Genomic DNA, 17,659 nt, shown 5'->3' on the forward strand with positions numbered 1-17,659 from the left:
AGAAATTTCTATGGGACCAATCTGGACATTCTTTCAGATAAAAAAAAATCTCAATCGGTTTACGGACTTATGAGGTAACAAACATAAAAATAAAAATAAAATACAACCAAATAGAGAAACTCCTTCTATTAGAAGTCGGTTGAAAATAGTATGACTTAGTTTACTAAATAACTATTAAATATTAATTAATTAACTTGCTGTAACCGGTGGCTTTGCAATCCCGCATTACCGCATTCTAGCGATTTCCCGCATGTCAATGAGACTTGAGGAATTCCCGCATTTGTGCAGTAAATCCCGCGTGGAAAATTTTTGTACAATTTACTAGTAGAAGCAAGAAGTACGTTAAATAGATAGAGAATAATATGTAGCCTATTAATATTATAAATGTAACGCATACACTAATGGACGGATTTATAGTAAATTTTATACATGAGAAAGATATTTCCAAACTTAGTATATAGGATACTTTATATTCTAATTGACGTGGGTGAAACCGCGGAATATAGCTAGTAACTGATAAAAGTAACATGTCAATACATGTTGATTTCTGTCGATTGTTAGTAAATAAAAAAAAGTTTTTAATGTATATAACGATATTTGTTTGATTTTTAAACGTCAAGAATTATTTATATCTGGTTTGATAAAATATATACCAAATATAAATAATGTATATATACATTTCATAATGTGGGGATTTTTATTTTCATATTTAAGTATATTTTTAATCCATTACTATTACAGCAAAAAAAATGGGTACTTGCAAATAATTTTTATGCCTATTTATTTACTATTATAAGAATAATTAAAAAAAATAATAATAAAACGCCCTTTCTAGAAGTAACAAATTTAAATTATAAGATAGAAAAAAGTATTTTTAATAGAATATGCGGGAAATCGAAATTCGGTAAATCGAAACCTCGGTATGAGTTAAATCTCTTGCGGAAATTACAGCGGGATCCCGCAGTAATTATAAATTTACCACAAATTTCCAGCTGCAAATAAAGACTGCAGGATTCAAAATATTACTCGTGTAAACTGAATAAAAATTAAATATTCTAAGTTAATCTAATTGCGATAAAGTTGAATACAAATTTCACTCATGAACTGATAAGTGAATGAACCAAGAGATGTATTTATAAACAAAGATAAATTACTTGATTCTATTCTATTTCTCTGTCTACACCTTAAGAGGCATAGTGTGAAAATATGAATATAGACGAACAAAGTAAGTTTTTAGCTTTTTTCGTTTTTTATATACAATCTATCAATTCTATGCTATTTGTTCAATATACTTGTAAACTATTTAAATAAATCTCTTCATGAACCTATCAATCTTAACAGTGAAATCGGTACATTCAAAAACAAGTTGTAGAAAGTGATAAAAGCTAGTAGTGTGCGAACTCCCTCGGCGGCACATGCCGATATCGAGACGCATCGACAGTAGCTACGTATAGAGATCGTGTGTACTCGTGCACGGTACATTCGGGATGTTCCCACTGGTTGATCGTGTGGGGTCGGCCGTCGCCCTCTTCGGCAAGTGTCGCTCTAAGTTGTCGGGCAAAGTTTGCGCGGCATGGAGCATGAAGCACCCGCCAACCTCCCCCATCGATCGAAGCGGCGGCGCGCGCACCACCCGCCCCACATATATACCGATGCCCTCTCAGCACAACCTCACAACGCAAGAGGACGCGCGCGACCTGCAACGCCGCTCGCCCGGGGCGCCTATTCTATTCTCTATCTTTCTCTGTTCGTCTGTCTCTCGCTGATGCGGTCGCGCTGAGGCTGATGCGGGCGCCGCCATGCCGCGCTGCCTCATGGCCAAGAAGTGGAAGGCGGCCCCGGCTGCGGAGCTGGCCGACGAGTCGGATGAGGAGATCGACGTGGTCGGCGAGGGGCGCGGCCGCAGCCCCGCGCCCGCCGCCACCGCGCCGGGGCCTTCGCCCCGCGATCCCGAACCCACGCTCCTCTACAACGGTGAGTTCCCATCTTACGTTACACTTTCAAATTTCAGCCTCTTCTCGTGGCCTCATTTCGCATTTCCTCGGAGCCAAAACAAAATTCAAGGTCGTACAACTTTAATTACGAGTCTGACACGTTGTCTAATTTATTATTTAGTTTTTTTTTTTAATTTATGTTAATATTTTATGGAAGAATTCATTAGCGTTATTGCGACTGCTTAATATTTTGCGAATTCTAATCAATTAACGTTATGCTATGCGCATGCGAGATACATTTTCTCATGTTTTCCTATATTGTAAAATAAACATGGAGACTACAAGTCGTGCCTTCTTGAACTGTGGTATGTTATGCAACAGTTATAGGTGTTGTATAAAATAAACAACGGTAAGGACAATACTGAGATCAAACTTATCGTAATATATTCTACAGGTAGGTATGACAAAAGTATGAAATAAATAAATATATCTTTCGTAAACAAACATAACAATCAGTTTCTACAATTTTTTTTTTAAATCGATAAACACGCGAGAAACTTTATTGAGATTGACTCTTAACATCAATATCAATGAAAGTTCCTTACTTTTAAATGCTATTTTAAATTTTAATGTAAATAATAAAATATTGATATGTCGCGTGATCCAAAATTGATAGATAGCCGAGAATATTCTATATGTTTAAAATTTATATTCCAAAATAAAATAGAGACAATTAATATGCACGTGTGATTTCAGACACATACAATATTATAGGTGATGTACGTTGGTTACCACTTCAGTGATAATTCTACTGGAAAACTGTAATTATAACTTTATTTATGACACATTCCATCTTTGACGTAAAGAGATACATTTCTTTCTTATTTCTCTCTCGTGGATGACTACGAGAAATATTCACTTGTAAAGCTTTAAACTTAATATCAGATAATTAGAAAATCAGGAAGGTCTGTTTCAATAGAACTCAATGAAAATGTAAACAAACAAATAATCAACTCAATGAGAAAATAGTCTGCTGATATCTAACAACAAATACTATAAACAATATTTAATTAACTAATTTAATAGATAAATATTTCGGACGTTAATAATTTTAGATATAATTTAAAAAAAAACTCGGTCATTAGTTCTATTGAAATAGCTTATATAATAATCTATTATACATTAATATTGAATTGGCATTTATATACAGAACAGTAATTTCTTTCATACAAAGTTATACCTAAGTATAATAAATAAATCTTATACGCTGCGCTACGATAAAATTTGTTTACGATGCGCCATTAATTGCTTTACGATTCAGGATATATTAAGTGTTAATAACACCTATATTTGATTGTTCGAAATATGATCACTATAATGGCCAATCAACATAATATGTTACGCCTTAGTCGTTGAGTTGTAAAACGTACGACGTACCAGGAACAAACTCATAAAAAAAATATTCGATGCAGTCAAAAGTAAAATGGAAAACTAAAATGCCTTCTTTTACACTAAAACACCTTTATATTGGCTAGCTAAGGGTCTTGCTGTAGTGTCTGTATCCTGTCCAATCTAAACGAGTCTATATATTCCGATACTAGATCTTTTATTTTTGGATTGAATATTTAAAGTCAACCAGTCAATAATACCTCTTCTAAAGGATACTTACGAAAGTTGAGAAGAGCATCTTCCGTCCTCATAAACTTATTATGTCTACATATGTGTGTATATGTACGTATTTTGTATGTGAAGAGATATTTTATGTTTATGTATATATGTATTATTGTATACAGATATGTATGTATTTTGATATTAATTATATGAGTTACTTTGTATATACATATGTAAACATATTTATTATTTTTTTAATAGAAACATCTATAATGTTTCCTTCTATTATTGTACGCATACTGCCCGCTGGTAATTAATGCTCCTTTCCACTCAGGGTTTGCTGGAAGAGAACTCTTACAGAGTTGAGTAAGCTGGCCTGTAATTCTTGTATTTTTTTTTTGTACAATAAAGAATAAATATAATAAATAAATAAATAAAAGTTGACTGTATGACAGTACTATGTTATTCTTCCGATCTCTCTTAGATTCTTTTGATACTACGAAATATATAGTAACATATAAATTAAACAATTTTTCATGTCTTGACATATTAGCAATCAGCCAAAAGTTTAATAATATCTCGTGGAATCACTCTTCATTTTTACTCTATATTTGTACATAATGATCGTATAACGTAACATAGTGTAAGAAGCCCTTCTAAGGGACTATCACTTTCCATCAATCGGTTGTCAGTTTGTTTACCCTTTTCACCATTTTACTGTTAGTTTAGTTATCCGATTAAATTTGGACGGTATTACACAGAAGTACAACAACATCCTTTACGACCTTTTTTAAACTCGATATTTCGGACCGGATTGGATCACCGCGATTGTTGTACGATCATTAAAATCCTTAGTTCCCAAAGTGGTCCAGGTGGACCCCTAGGGGTCTACGGGAGACTCAACAGGGCGTTGGCGTGACAGTAAATTAGGGGTTCACAGTTCGTAAGCGTCCACGAAAAGTCAATTATATTATTATACAATGTAATATGCTAACAATAATTAACAGTGTAACAATTACATATTTGAATAAATACGACACAAAAAAAAACACTATTTTTCTTTCTATTTTTACCACTTCGTATGAGTATTTTTCTAAATGAAATAAGTGAAAATTGAATGGTTTCTTGTTCTATGAGTATATTTTAAAAAAGTAAAGTTGGATAAAAACACTTTTTTGATTGGCCAACTTTACTTTGTTGACACAACACAATCAATTAATAATTAACCAATCAATTCTCACTTTTTTTTCGAAAATAAATAATTCGTGGTTGGAACTCAGCCGCAACGCAAATTTCCATAGTTACATCTGCAGGAGGTCCACCGAAACCAGCTAAATTCTGAAAGTGATCTATTAAAAAAAAGTCTGGGAACCTCCGATTTAATTAAACAGCCTAAGTATATCTAGTGTTTCTCAACTACCTACTTCGGTATATATAGTGTAGCAAAAGTATTAACGCACAATTAGAACATTCATTTAGTGCTCAAATAATTTGCTGGTACACCCGTATTTCCCATAAAAGAAGCGTATGTAACATTATATATGATGGTATAAATGGATAAACAGAACATAATATGTTCCAGTCAAAAAAATAGTAAATCGCGATCTAGTTTTCCATTAACGCCGAATAATCGCCTACTCTCTTTCAAACTCACGCTATTGAGTAAACGTAAAAGATAAATATGGTATATTAGGATATACTCTTTACCATGTGAAATAACCAAACATTTGTATTTCGAAGTACAAATATCGATTCATCAAAGCAATCGCTTCACAGATAAAAAAATAAATACCACATAGGTATTTGTGAGTCTGTTACTGTGCTTCACTTTGTAGTGTACGTACATGTCTATTGAACGATCGCATCAAATGCAATGGAACGAATTCGAGAGTATTTGGCAATAAAATGAGTTTTCCAGCGCACGTGAAAAGCTGATCCGAATGAACGGTATTCCAGTTAAAACCTTTTTCGCTCACCAATTTCGGAATCAAATTAACTTTTGACAATTGAAAGAGTGTTGAAATGTTTTAAATATGTTATTAAAGAGTTGAGAGAGTCGAGTAATAGGCTTATTACTAAATCAAAAAGAAACAACAGAGGATCTTACACAGCGTCGTCCAGGCTCAAACTAAACAAAATGTGTACTAAGGCTTCTAGACTGATAGATATAGTTCAATACTTTTTGTATGTCAATGCATACTGATTATATATAGAAAACACCCAGACCAATACAAACAATCATACTTATGAATATAAATGTTTGTATCAAGCGGGGGTTAAACTCGTAACTCCGGAGGGTAAGGCCCCAGATTACTTATCTTACGGTAAGACAGTGCGTCAATTCGTTACATCACTAAGGTTGTCAAGAGTCGAAAGATTCTTTAGAAAAGGGTATTTTAAGGTTTCTTCAGTGTCGGCAACGTGCCACGTGACACCTGTAGTGTTGCATAGGCTACAATGAGCGTTTACCATCAGACAGGCTGTATCCTTTTTTGCCATCTTCGTAGTTTAAAAAATTCCAAAGTCCAAATAGTTTTAAATGGTAAACAACAATATAAATTTTCTTTACGAAAAAAGAACATCTATATATATATATATATATATATATATATATATATATATATATATATATATATATATATATATATATATATATATATATAAAAATTTGAATTTTAAATTGATGCTTTGGATCAATACTATGGTATTAACAATATATAATATAAATCGTAACACTCATACTCATTTTTATACTTAATAAACGTAACTTTTTAATAAACGCTTCTATTTGAGTAATTTAAAAAAGAATTTACATATACATAATCAACTTTGCTTATGAAACTATTTAGTTAAGGATTAATATCATGTTACGAACACCATCATCTGTCGATTCTATTCGTTATATTTTGATTGACTAATTCGTACAAAAAATGGTTATTGTGACTTAACTATAATTATAATTAAATAATTATTAAGAACAAACAAACAATCAATCAAATCAAAATTACCCTTTGTGATATTAGTAGGATACTTTAAATATCAATTAATATGGAGAAAGTAATGGGGAATAGATTGGAATTAATTAATACTGAATGATATTGTGTTTGCATGGCTGTGTTTCAGTTTGAAGGGTGGGATATGGCGTGAATTTACTGGGTACAGAGGAATAACACCTGAGTCCTCAGGAATGAACGCATGGGGGTATCATGGGCGAAATAGTATACTCTGTTATGTCCATGGTACTGCTCATGTCTATAGGCGACGGTTACCACTTTCCATCAGGTGGGCCGTTAGCTTATTGGCATTCTAAGTTGTATAAAAAAAAGATAATAGAAATTGACTTATTTGCCATGTTTATTTATTTTCGATTACGTTAATTAATAATATTAATGCTGTCCATTAATAACATTAATTAGCTTTACTAGTAAAAATGTTGATACTCAACAAAAAAAAAAGTAATTGGATGTTTGACCAACGTTAACATGAGACTAACCTTTTCATTTCAAACACAAAAAGCCTTTGTATATAATTTATGCAACCATTTTATTATTTGAATATGCTTATATTGATATTTTGGATAGACGCATGTTGTAAATTGTCGTTTAACATTATGAATATTCATTTATTTTATAGTGTAGCTTTTTGATGGTTTAATAAATTTATTTTTCAGTTTTGGTAATAAAACCCCGGTGCCGACTCTTAAATAACGTAATTATTACTTGCTCAGTGAACCATATCGATTTCAAAAAGAATTATCGATGTAATTGATTCAAAAATGAATACTAATTGAGGATCACCTTCCTTTTGAAGTCGCTTCGTAGTGGCATTTGAGGCATTGAACCATTTGAATATTTGGGTCAACGAAAACCGCAGAAAGAGAATGCCAGATAGAGCATCCATAATCTATGACGGAAACAATTATTTCACATAATTGACGTCAACAAATCATGTCATTTTAAATTTAGAATTTACAATAAATTTAAGGGAGACGTTTGAAATATTTTCAAGTACCTTGAGGTACCTTCTACGTAAAATAATTCCGAACGAATGTGTAATTTTCATAACAACGCGAACAGAGTTAACAACGACATACTCTATTAGATGTCGACAAATATTAAAACCAAGGTTGAATGCACACAAAATATGAAATTCGGTGCAAACATTTCTCAGCGATTGTGTTTGCAATGTGCGCGGCGACCGAGAGACCGTATGCAAACTGTAGAACAAGTGACACAAGACATAGGGTGAACGCCCTTAAGTCAGTATGCCCCAAAGATCAGCCGCGTTAAAATAAAGTAGAAATAACATTTAAATGAATTTAAATAAATGAAAATAATTGAGTAGAAATATTTAGATACTTTTTGTCCAATAAGGAGTGTAATATTGTTACGTAATCATCCAACCAAAATATTTTCAATTGAGTTCTTAAATACCTCTCGGTGCTAGATAAATCGACATGAGGACCATCTTTTTGCGTTTTTTTTTTTGTAATAACATCACAAGTTGAATTCAAGTTAGGGTTAAGCGTTTTTACTATATTAAAATGGATTTAAAAATTGTTACGTTATGTGTACTTATTCTAATGAATTGAATAAGGGGCTGAGATTAGGGTATGATCATCATCATCATATGCATTCCATATGCTATCTACTGCTGAATACAGGCATCTCTCATAGATTACCATAAGGAACGGCTGCATCCAGTGACTCCCTGCAATGCATTTGAGGTCGTCGCTCTATCTAGTGAGGAGACATACTACATTGCGTTTATCTGCATGAAGTCGTCTCTCAAGAATCTTTCTTCCCCTCAGTTGTCGGTTGTTCGAGTCCATTGTCACTTCAGTTTGCATATTTTTCGGGCTATGTTGGTCACTAAGGTCACTTTGGTTTTTTTGCCATATCCTCCTTTCGGATTCTATCATGCAAAAAAACTCTTTTCTTTTGCCTAGTTTATCTAGTTCTAGTCTAATAGTTGAAATCCCCCGTCAATACTGTGAATAGAGATTCAGAAGAATGTATGGCTCTTGAAATCCCTCAAACATTGGTTCCATCTCATCATCGGGATGTGTTTCGGTCGGTGCGTATACTTGTGTATACCTATTGGCTATTCTGAATACAAGGTATACCACCATTGCTAACAAACTTTCGATCTTTAAGACATTATTAACAAGGAACTTCAGAACGATGAACCCAGCTCCATCCTGGAACGGATAGTCGCCCTATTGGTGGTAGAATAAGTTACCGGCTTCAAGGATTATCGTATATTCTCCCTATCTTCGGACTTCAGATAAGTCTATAATATCCTAGTCTAATTTGTTCACTTCTCTTCTAACTTAACAATCTTCTCATCGGTCCTCAAAATTCATGCATTATATGTTTCCAGGACCGTTTTGTTTGTTGATTGCAAAATCTCTTCCGAAGATTCTTTGCATACTCTGTACCACAGTTATCGTGATCGCTTTTTCATGACCAAGGGGTCAGAGATAATGAAGCCATCGGTAGACTTTTGATTATGTTTTTAAAAGGGATATTGTTGCCTATCTCTCACTATTAAGTATTTTTTGTCGATACTTACAGAAAAGGAAGGGGTGGTCCATTCTATACCGGGACCATACGGCAAGGGTACGATAATGCAACTGAAAACTTAATTCACCCTGGGCGGCTGAATTTAAATATATATGATATTCATAAGTTTAACCATCTTATAAGGTATTTTTTTACCAGGTGACTGATTTTTATTGGATGAAATTGGATTAGATGGCACAATTTACACATAAGTAATTATGTATATTTTGTGTTTGTTTGTTTGTTTTTTGTTTGTTTATGTTTAGTATAGACGCAGAGGGAGATTTTGTGAACAAGTTATGTAAATAGGTACTTGATTCGGTTTGCACCTGTTTGGCAACGCCCCTTGGGACATCACAGAATATCGTCAATAGACATAAACAGCACAATTGCTGTTCGTGTTTATAGGCGTGAGTTACCACTGTAATCGAGTAAACTGTCAGCTTGTTTGCTATTGTATTCTAAAAAAGTTACATATATACACCTTACTATACAAATATACATTACTTAATGATGAAGGGTGATAAGTGAGAATCGAATCAGGTTATATGATCCATTGTAACAAATTTACTAGAAATTAACTTCCAGAAGGGACAGCATAGAGATCGACCGGATATTGCATATTGTTAGTAATGGGGACTAGTGTTCCCCTCGCTCGCTTAATATTACATTTTGTAATCAGGAGGTCTATAATTAATATAAACTAATTCACTTTTGTTAAACTATTTTAACACATTTTAAAATTGACCCGAAATTTGAAAACCCCTTGAGTGGCTGAACTTAGGGGCGTTCATCCTACGGCCGACTGGGACTGATGGGATTGGGGGATGGTGGAGTACACGTTTCCTTATTTATTGTGCACGTGCCCGTGACTTCCTCCGCAAACACTATAATCATCTTCTCCGAATCACGATTGATTTTATACAACTTTTATTCAGTTTTATTTTTTACGTCATCTATTATCAAAGAGAGTCAAATTCTATTTGACAATAATGGTTTTGAAAACATTTGAACTTCATGTTAATGTTTTAAACTTTCTATAGTCCATGTGTTGACTTTCAGATGAATATGTTATTAAAGATTTGTCTTGAATATTAAATGGTTTAGTTAAATTTATAATATTTTGATCTGTAACAAATTAGAATTACGAGGACCAGTGATCTCTGTGATATTTAAAGAATAAAATGTAAAATACAAAATAAAGGGAAATATAAGCATGGTTTGCAATGTGTAGTTGTAAGTACGTCAGCAACGACCAGGTAGGCCTTATTTTTAATTTAATATGATTTCCAGTTCTATGAAAAAAAAATATACCGAAATTTAGCAGTAGGTAAATTTTTCAATTCTGTAACTAATTTGACTTCATTGTGATGATAACTCGTTAATTTTCTAGTTCTGGGTTCTGAATTTAAAAAGAGAATATTGTCTATAAATCCATATTTTAATATCGAGGTTTTGTTCTCTTGTGCTTATATGTTGTTCTTCTATAATATCCAGCGCTAAGAAGATGCTATAAATAAGTATTCTTATTCAATCGCCACCCTGTAATATTTATAGAAAAGAAATGTTAAGTCACTGTTCACTGTCAAATATCATTTTGTAAATAAAATTCTTGTCACTAGAAGGCGTCACTCTCACACAAATATAATATTAATACTTGTCAATCTCTATAACAAACTGAACTAAAATAAATTGGTTTCGAACTATTTATTGAAAATAAACACAATTCTATCAATATGTACGTATTCAATCAAACCAAACCAATAACCAAAATAGGCGGAAAATGTTTGTTTTACACAGGCGAATATTTGAACACGAACCCCTGTAACGAGTCTTGTTTAGTTATATCTCTGTTATGTGTAACTTATATAGATATTTGATCATTCAAGCGTTAATTATTTTTTTTAAGTTTCTTAATTTCATAAATTCAATGAGAATATTTTTCGTAAGCACTCTTTTATTGTCGTATCTAGCAAATTTGCTATAAAATGGACAACAATTAGTTAAATATTACAAAACCTTTGATTGTATTGACTAAATTCATTTTGGCATTACTTTATGGCGATGTAAATTTTTTGTAGGGAATTCACTGTAGGAAAAAAATATTTTGAATTAAGACGATATAAAAATTATTATATTTAGTGTATCAAAGTGCCCATTGCCAAAACTTTAAAAAAGTACCTAACGCCTTTAGCTTTTTTCCCCGCAATTGTTATAAAAAGTTGCGGGTTGTAGCATGTATGTTTTCTTGATATGACTAGAACTAAAAAAAATATGAAATTGAGACAAATTATTAAGTTTTGTCAACTTTAATAAGAAGAAGAAGCGTCTCTGGACTCGTGGTTACGTAGTAATATAAATTTCTTTCATATTCGAGGGACAAATTCGGTCCAGATAGAACAAATTAAAATTTAATTAAACAATCACAATACCATAAGCTTTTTATTGAAATGATACGAATTGTTAAAATTTATCAGAACCCTATCTTTTTGTGCGGTGTTTTTCATGAATTCGGCAGTAGTAATTGCTTTTATCCGGTCGAGTGGAGCTCAAAATCAATAAAACATAGGGTCACCCCCAGTTGCGGACTGGCCTAGCCCATTCCACTAGCTTCGGACATCAGTTACGAACGAAACCGTTGTTACAGCTAATCAGTTAAACCTCTATGTATGTAATTACAGATAGCAGTGAATTTGTAAAGGACTAGAAACGCGATTCTTAAAAGAGGTTCTCATTTTCTGGCTATACGAGTATTAACCGATTTCATCGCCAATTCTAAAACGATCTTTTTCTACTTCCACTACAAAATTCCACGTTCTAAATTCAAATATGAAATATTATCTATGACTTTCATATTCTTTTTGTTTATCGCTGAGAATGTGTGCGTGCGCGGGTATGTATGTGTGTCTGTGTGTTTGTGCGTGTGTTTGTGTATGTGTGTGTGTGTGTGTGTGTTGGTCTGTGTATTCGTGATTTGAGGAATAAAATGTACTTTCTGTTATCAAGTTTAAAATTGTTGGATTTTGTTTATGAAACCGTTCTGTTTCATTTTAAATTCGAAAATCCTTTCTTATAATTATCTCCTGTAGACATAAGAGATAAGTATACAATTACAATGATAGAATCTCTTGTGGATTCTTTAATTTTTTTATTTATATTTTATTGTTATTCCTTTTCTTTCATATTTGGTTTTAACAACGTCAATTGTTTCAGTTTTAGATTTAGTAACAAAAGTAAGCTAGTCAGAAATTCTTTCTTTATAATATTACTATGGATTAGTTAATTCTTGTATCACATTGAAGGCAACGATTGATGGAAAACTGGTGATGCAATAACATGACTGTTTAACATGTCAGTGGTTTATTTTCAACTTAGAAATCCATTCCAATCGTTTAGAATTGACACTGAATCGACGTAAAACCAAACGTGCTCAAATATATCAAGCACATATTGCCAAATATTTCAGTCAGTCTACTAGTTCGATTGCTTTGTAAGTTTTGTTCGACATTTATTGTGAAATAGTAATAGCCTCAGTGCACATTGGTCGATGCCTCTGCCACTACAAACCATTATCACTTTGTGCAGGGTGCAGTGGCGCAGAATAACGGACAGTTGTCAATTGGTGCTCCACGATGACGCACAATCGGTTTATCGAGTACACATCAAAGGAATCGTGGCGTATCGTTGCCTCGGTTCCAATATTTACACTATTGCTAATCGATTAATTTGTTGCAGTCTAACAAAGAGAGTCGATACAATTCGCGTGTAAATAATTCTGCAATGAAATAAAAAAGTACTCATGCTTTTATATTCTATTTTTGAATTCAGAGAAAAAATAGATTGATATAGAAGCGTTCATTTATAGTTAGTTACTATATTAGCCGTTAACTGCCCCCTGATGAACAAAAGCCTCCCCCTATTGGGGGCTTTTCCAGTAGTTGTCACACTTGGCAAGCTGGTTGGCAATCGCAGTTAGGCTTTAGTTATTTAATTTTGGTGATGTCAGGACTTTCGAAAACGGTACGTGGACGCGATTAAGAAGATATATCGATCTATAGTTCTTTAATAGGGTATTGTTACCCTTCTTGAAGAACAGGACCACTGCACTTCTGCTCGACGTCTCGGGCATAACATCGTTGTGTAGGACGAAATTAAATAGCTTCTGAAGGATCTATAAGTATCGGGTTTTCGCCCGCTTTCAGTAGCTCTGCTGTAATTCCGTCTTCCCTGTAGCCTTGCTATTTTTAAACTGTCTGAGAACCATTTCAATCTCCTACAAACCGATGTCCGGGATATTATCGATATAGTGTCAGGTGACATTAGCTATTTAGTCGTTATACGCATTGGTATGCGGTGTTAACGACGTGTATAGCTATCCATAGAACTTCTCAATCTCATTCAAAATCTTAGATGTGGCGGAAATTATATCACCAGTGTCGGTCTTAAACTTTGTGAGTTGGTTTCATTGGTTTGGTTGGCAGACAACGATTTTCTCTCTCGTCATCCACTTCATTACTGAAGGTTGTGTCCTTGAAAAGTGTCTGTTGCCTCTCTTATGATATTTCTCCATTTCGCACGGTCTTCAGCTTCTCACAGGGCAGCTGTTATTGATAATCCCGTAACGGCGGTTACTTGATCCGACCATCGACTAGGTGATCTTCCGCGTGATCTTTTCTCTCTATCTTGCCTACAGTCATTAGCTCGTCCAGATAGTCGGACTGTTGACGAGCAATATGACCGAAGTATCCAAAAATCCTCTGATAGTATACTGTTGAGAGCCTATCTTTTATTCGAAGTTGCGCCAGGATGGATATGTTCGTGCGCTTTGCTCTTCAGGGAATTTGCAGCATCCTTCGCCAGCACCACATCTCGAGAGCATCAATCCTTGCTCCTTATGACGACTACGATAACGATGAAATAGGTTTAAATATGTCTCTGTCACAGTTATCTGGACATAAATTTATTCTCTATTTATTATTATCTATTTATTATTTGGTGCTCGTCAGCAAATCCTAAGATTTACTGGTTAAACCCAAGGTTTACAAATGTATGGGTTTTTGCAGTAACATGCAGTATTGGTATATTAGACAATATTAGGTACTAATTACTCTAAAGAAATCTTAATATAAAAATCTATTTGACCTGCGAAATTTAAGATTGGTATATATTAATGCATTACGGTGTGTACTTGTGTGCTTAGCACGTATAGAAAATTTACACAGTAAAATAATGGTTCAATTTCGATAAAAGCACGAGAAACAACAACATATGTACATAAAGTAAGTTGATTAGGTACCTATATGTGTAGGCACACTGACATTTAAGTCTTTCTCATTTGGAGCCATGAAAAGGGCCAAAATGTACTTGTTACTCAATAAGCGTTGGTTTAGAGTGGTTGCAGAGGGTGCATTTTCCTTATTACAATCTCGCATGCGAAGTCGTGTCACGAAAAGGATAGAATGGGCTTTTAAAACCCGTGGCTCTTTGACGCCGGCACTTAAGCGGCTGACGACGGCCGAAATGTAAACATTAGATGTTGAAAATGAAATTTTTAGTTCATTTTTAGTGCTTGGGGATAACGAAAATATGTTAATTAATAAGCTAGCCAAGCTTGCGTCGAACTTGTAATAATAGGGCGTTCAAATTCAATGTTACTTATTATATGTTTTAAAGTTATTAAATATGTTGTTCATGTTTAATTCAAGAAGTAATTTCGCAATATACTTATTATGCATTTCACACTTAATGAATTTCTTTTTTATTAACACAAAACTACAAAAAATTTTCTACTTTACAGTTTACACCTTTATCTTACTAGAACTCGTAGAAGATAGTCATTTTTATTTATTTCCGGTAGAAGATCGTAGTTGTTTTTTTTTTTTATGAAAACAATTTTAGATTATCCTAATGTGAAAGTTAATTTGTTTATTACCTTACAGTGCTTTAACGTCTTTATAGAACACTATGAAATTTCGTATTCACATACTATGTGCAACGGAGAAGAAGGCTTTTTATCCCGGTCAGTAAACATGTCCCTGTTACGGATGAAGTCACGGGTAAAAGCTAGTAATAAATAATCCATGCTTAATATGTTACAAGGCACTCAATGGTTTCTATATATTACTAAATTATGAAAGAGGCCCTTATGTATGTGAATTAGTTATTCGCCTTAGGGTATCCTCTTAACAGGGAATGTTAAAATTCAAATCCATTTTAACCGCAAGCAATTTTGGAGAGAATTTCAAATGTTTCAGCTCGTATCTTCCGGCTCAGTCTATTGTATGGCAGACAATAGAAGAGCACGGGCTATGGGACCAAATGTCCGACTAATAATCCCGCTAATTTGGCTGTACGTTGGATTTCATTCAGTTCAGAATATATTAACCTCCTTAATATTATAAATGTGAAATGTTTTTAAAATAATTTGTTGGTTTTTATACGATCATGCTTAAATAATAGATTTGGTTTACTTGTTTCATTACAAGAAATGTAATAAAATAAAACTTAAAATAATACGACAATAAATAATCCTTGACACGTAAAATATAAATAAATTGCAATTTGACAATATAAAGTATTTCTTGACAAATGTTGATAATGCAATTGGTCTATAGAAATTATGGTAGCACAATCATTGTAGTTATTGATATTCTATTTATTTGAATTAAAGTACAAATTTGTTTATTATTAATAAATTTTCAAAAGAAGGAAACAATTTAGCGTTACAAATTGACGTATGACCTTGGAGTTCTATATATTTAAGTTTATTTAAAGGTTGTGTTTACCGAAATATTGATATCAAAGGCAGACAGCATTTCTATATGCTCATAATGTTTTTAAAACCGTGCAAAAGCTACATAATTATATGAAACTTTTTAAAGCTATTCTATCAGTAACCAGAGGTAATAAAATAGAAAACCGCATGTTACGCGCTACAGTCATCTATTAGGTCCAACGTGTAAGCGACAGCGGGCGTCAAAGAAAAAAACATTAGAATGGTCACATTAATCATTATATAAAAAAAGTATGTTCATGCTATTATAAAGGTTTAAAATATAATCTATAGTAATATATTTTCTCACTTATATTGATGCATTCTTTAAATACCAACAATCGGTACCTATGTCATACATACTCGTATGTATTGTATATATCTTCAATATAATATAATATAAATGTTATGATATATTTTTATAGTACTCTAAAATACAGTAACAATTATAACAACAGATTCTGTAAACGAGATCTATTGCAATCAATCATGACGTGAATTTACTGGGTACAGAGGAATAACACCTGAGTCCTCAGGAATGGCAACGCATGGGTGGTATCATGGGCGAAACAGTATACTCTGTTATGTTCATGGTACTGCTCATGTCTATAGGCGACGGTTACCACTTTCCATCAGGTGGGCCGTCAGCTTGTTTGCCATTCTAAGTTGTATAAAAAATGACATTTTAAGTAAATTTCTCCAAATTTTTTTTTAATATAAATTTTGTAATATTACTAATATAGTTAGATTTGAGCGACTAAGGTTCGTTTTTTATGCAGCAGTGTTTGGTGAATATATGAATGATGTATGTACCTCTTAATATTTTGTGTATAATTACATTTTTTTATTTAATGTTTTACATTTTAATATATTTAGCCACTGATATAACGAAAAATAAAATTGGTGATAAAAAACTATAAGAAAATGAAAACATCGGGAAAATATTATGTGCTAATTCACAACAATTCCGCTGCCGCTAACACCTACGCCCTAATCTAATGTAACGTACGAGAGTACTTTCAAACGAGTTGTTAAACCCTCTTTTCTGTTTACTAGAAAACCTTTTTCCCTGATAACACGACTGAATGATGTGCTCTACAATTTTATAATGTCTATGCGGTTGTTCCACACGCCAGTCCCGAATTCCATATAAAAATACCAAGCATTTTTGCCGTAGGTATTTTAGTTGGTAGATTCGACCCAAAGCCGGTATTTGGTCGTTTTGTAATGAAGTATCTTTAACGATTCCGTCTAACAACTTTTCTTGTTAAAAGGTGATTCCTAAAAAAAAAGATGTTAGAACTCAACTATATTCTAACGTTGATAAACGGCTGTAAACTGTATAAGAAATAATTTTTAATGTTACAAAATACCATACTATACCATCATCATCATATCAGCCTGCAACTGTCCACTGCTGAACATAAGCCTCCCCTTGGGGGGTTTTGCCAGTAGTTGCCATGCTTGACAGGCAACCGCAGTTAGGCTTTAGAGATGTTTTGAGAGGGAAGCTGTTTCCCATCCTTCCCACACCTACGAGATAGGAAGGGGTGGCCTATTTTATGCTGGGACCACACGGCCTTATCATATCATATCAGCCGTTAATTGTTCATTGCATAACATAGGCCTCCCCCATAAGGAAGATTTTGCCTGTAGTTGTCAGGCTTGGTTGGCTACCGCTGTGAGCGTTTGGAGGATTCCTCGACCATTAAGTTTCCTTAGTCGCCCACAGTTACGACACCCATGGAAAAGGGTGGTCCAATCTTTAACGGAATTTA

At 33.5% G+C, this 17,659-nt stretch overlaps 1 protein-coding gene across 1 annotated transcript in view; it reads left to right on the top strand.

Annotated features, from left to right (window-relative positions):
- The first annotated feature begins 1,693 nt into the window (after positions 1-1,693).
- The window catches only part of LOC113517082 (transcriptional repressor scratch 2-like), a 58,970-nt gene continuing 43,004 nt past the window's right edge, over positions 1,694-17,659 (top strand). The window contains exon 1 of the mRNA XM_026901633.3: positions 1,694-1,974. Coding sequence (XP_026757434.1) covers positions 1,800-1,974 — 175 coding nt within the window. The 5' untranslated portion in view covers positions 1,694-1,799. The remainder of the gene's footprint in view (positions 1,975-17,659) is intronic.

The sequence above is a fragment of the Galleria mellonella genome, unplaced genomic scaffold (assembly GCF_026898425.1).
Source record: "Galleria mellonella isolate WM207_F2 unplaced genomic scaffold, CSIRO_AGI_GalMel_v1 utg28, whole genome shotgun sequence".
Lineage (NCBI taxonomy): Eukaryota > Metazoa > Arthropoda > Insecta > Lepidoptera > Pyralidae > Galleria > Galleria mellonella.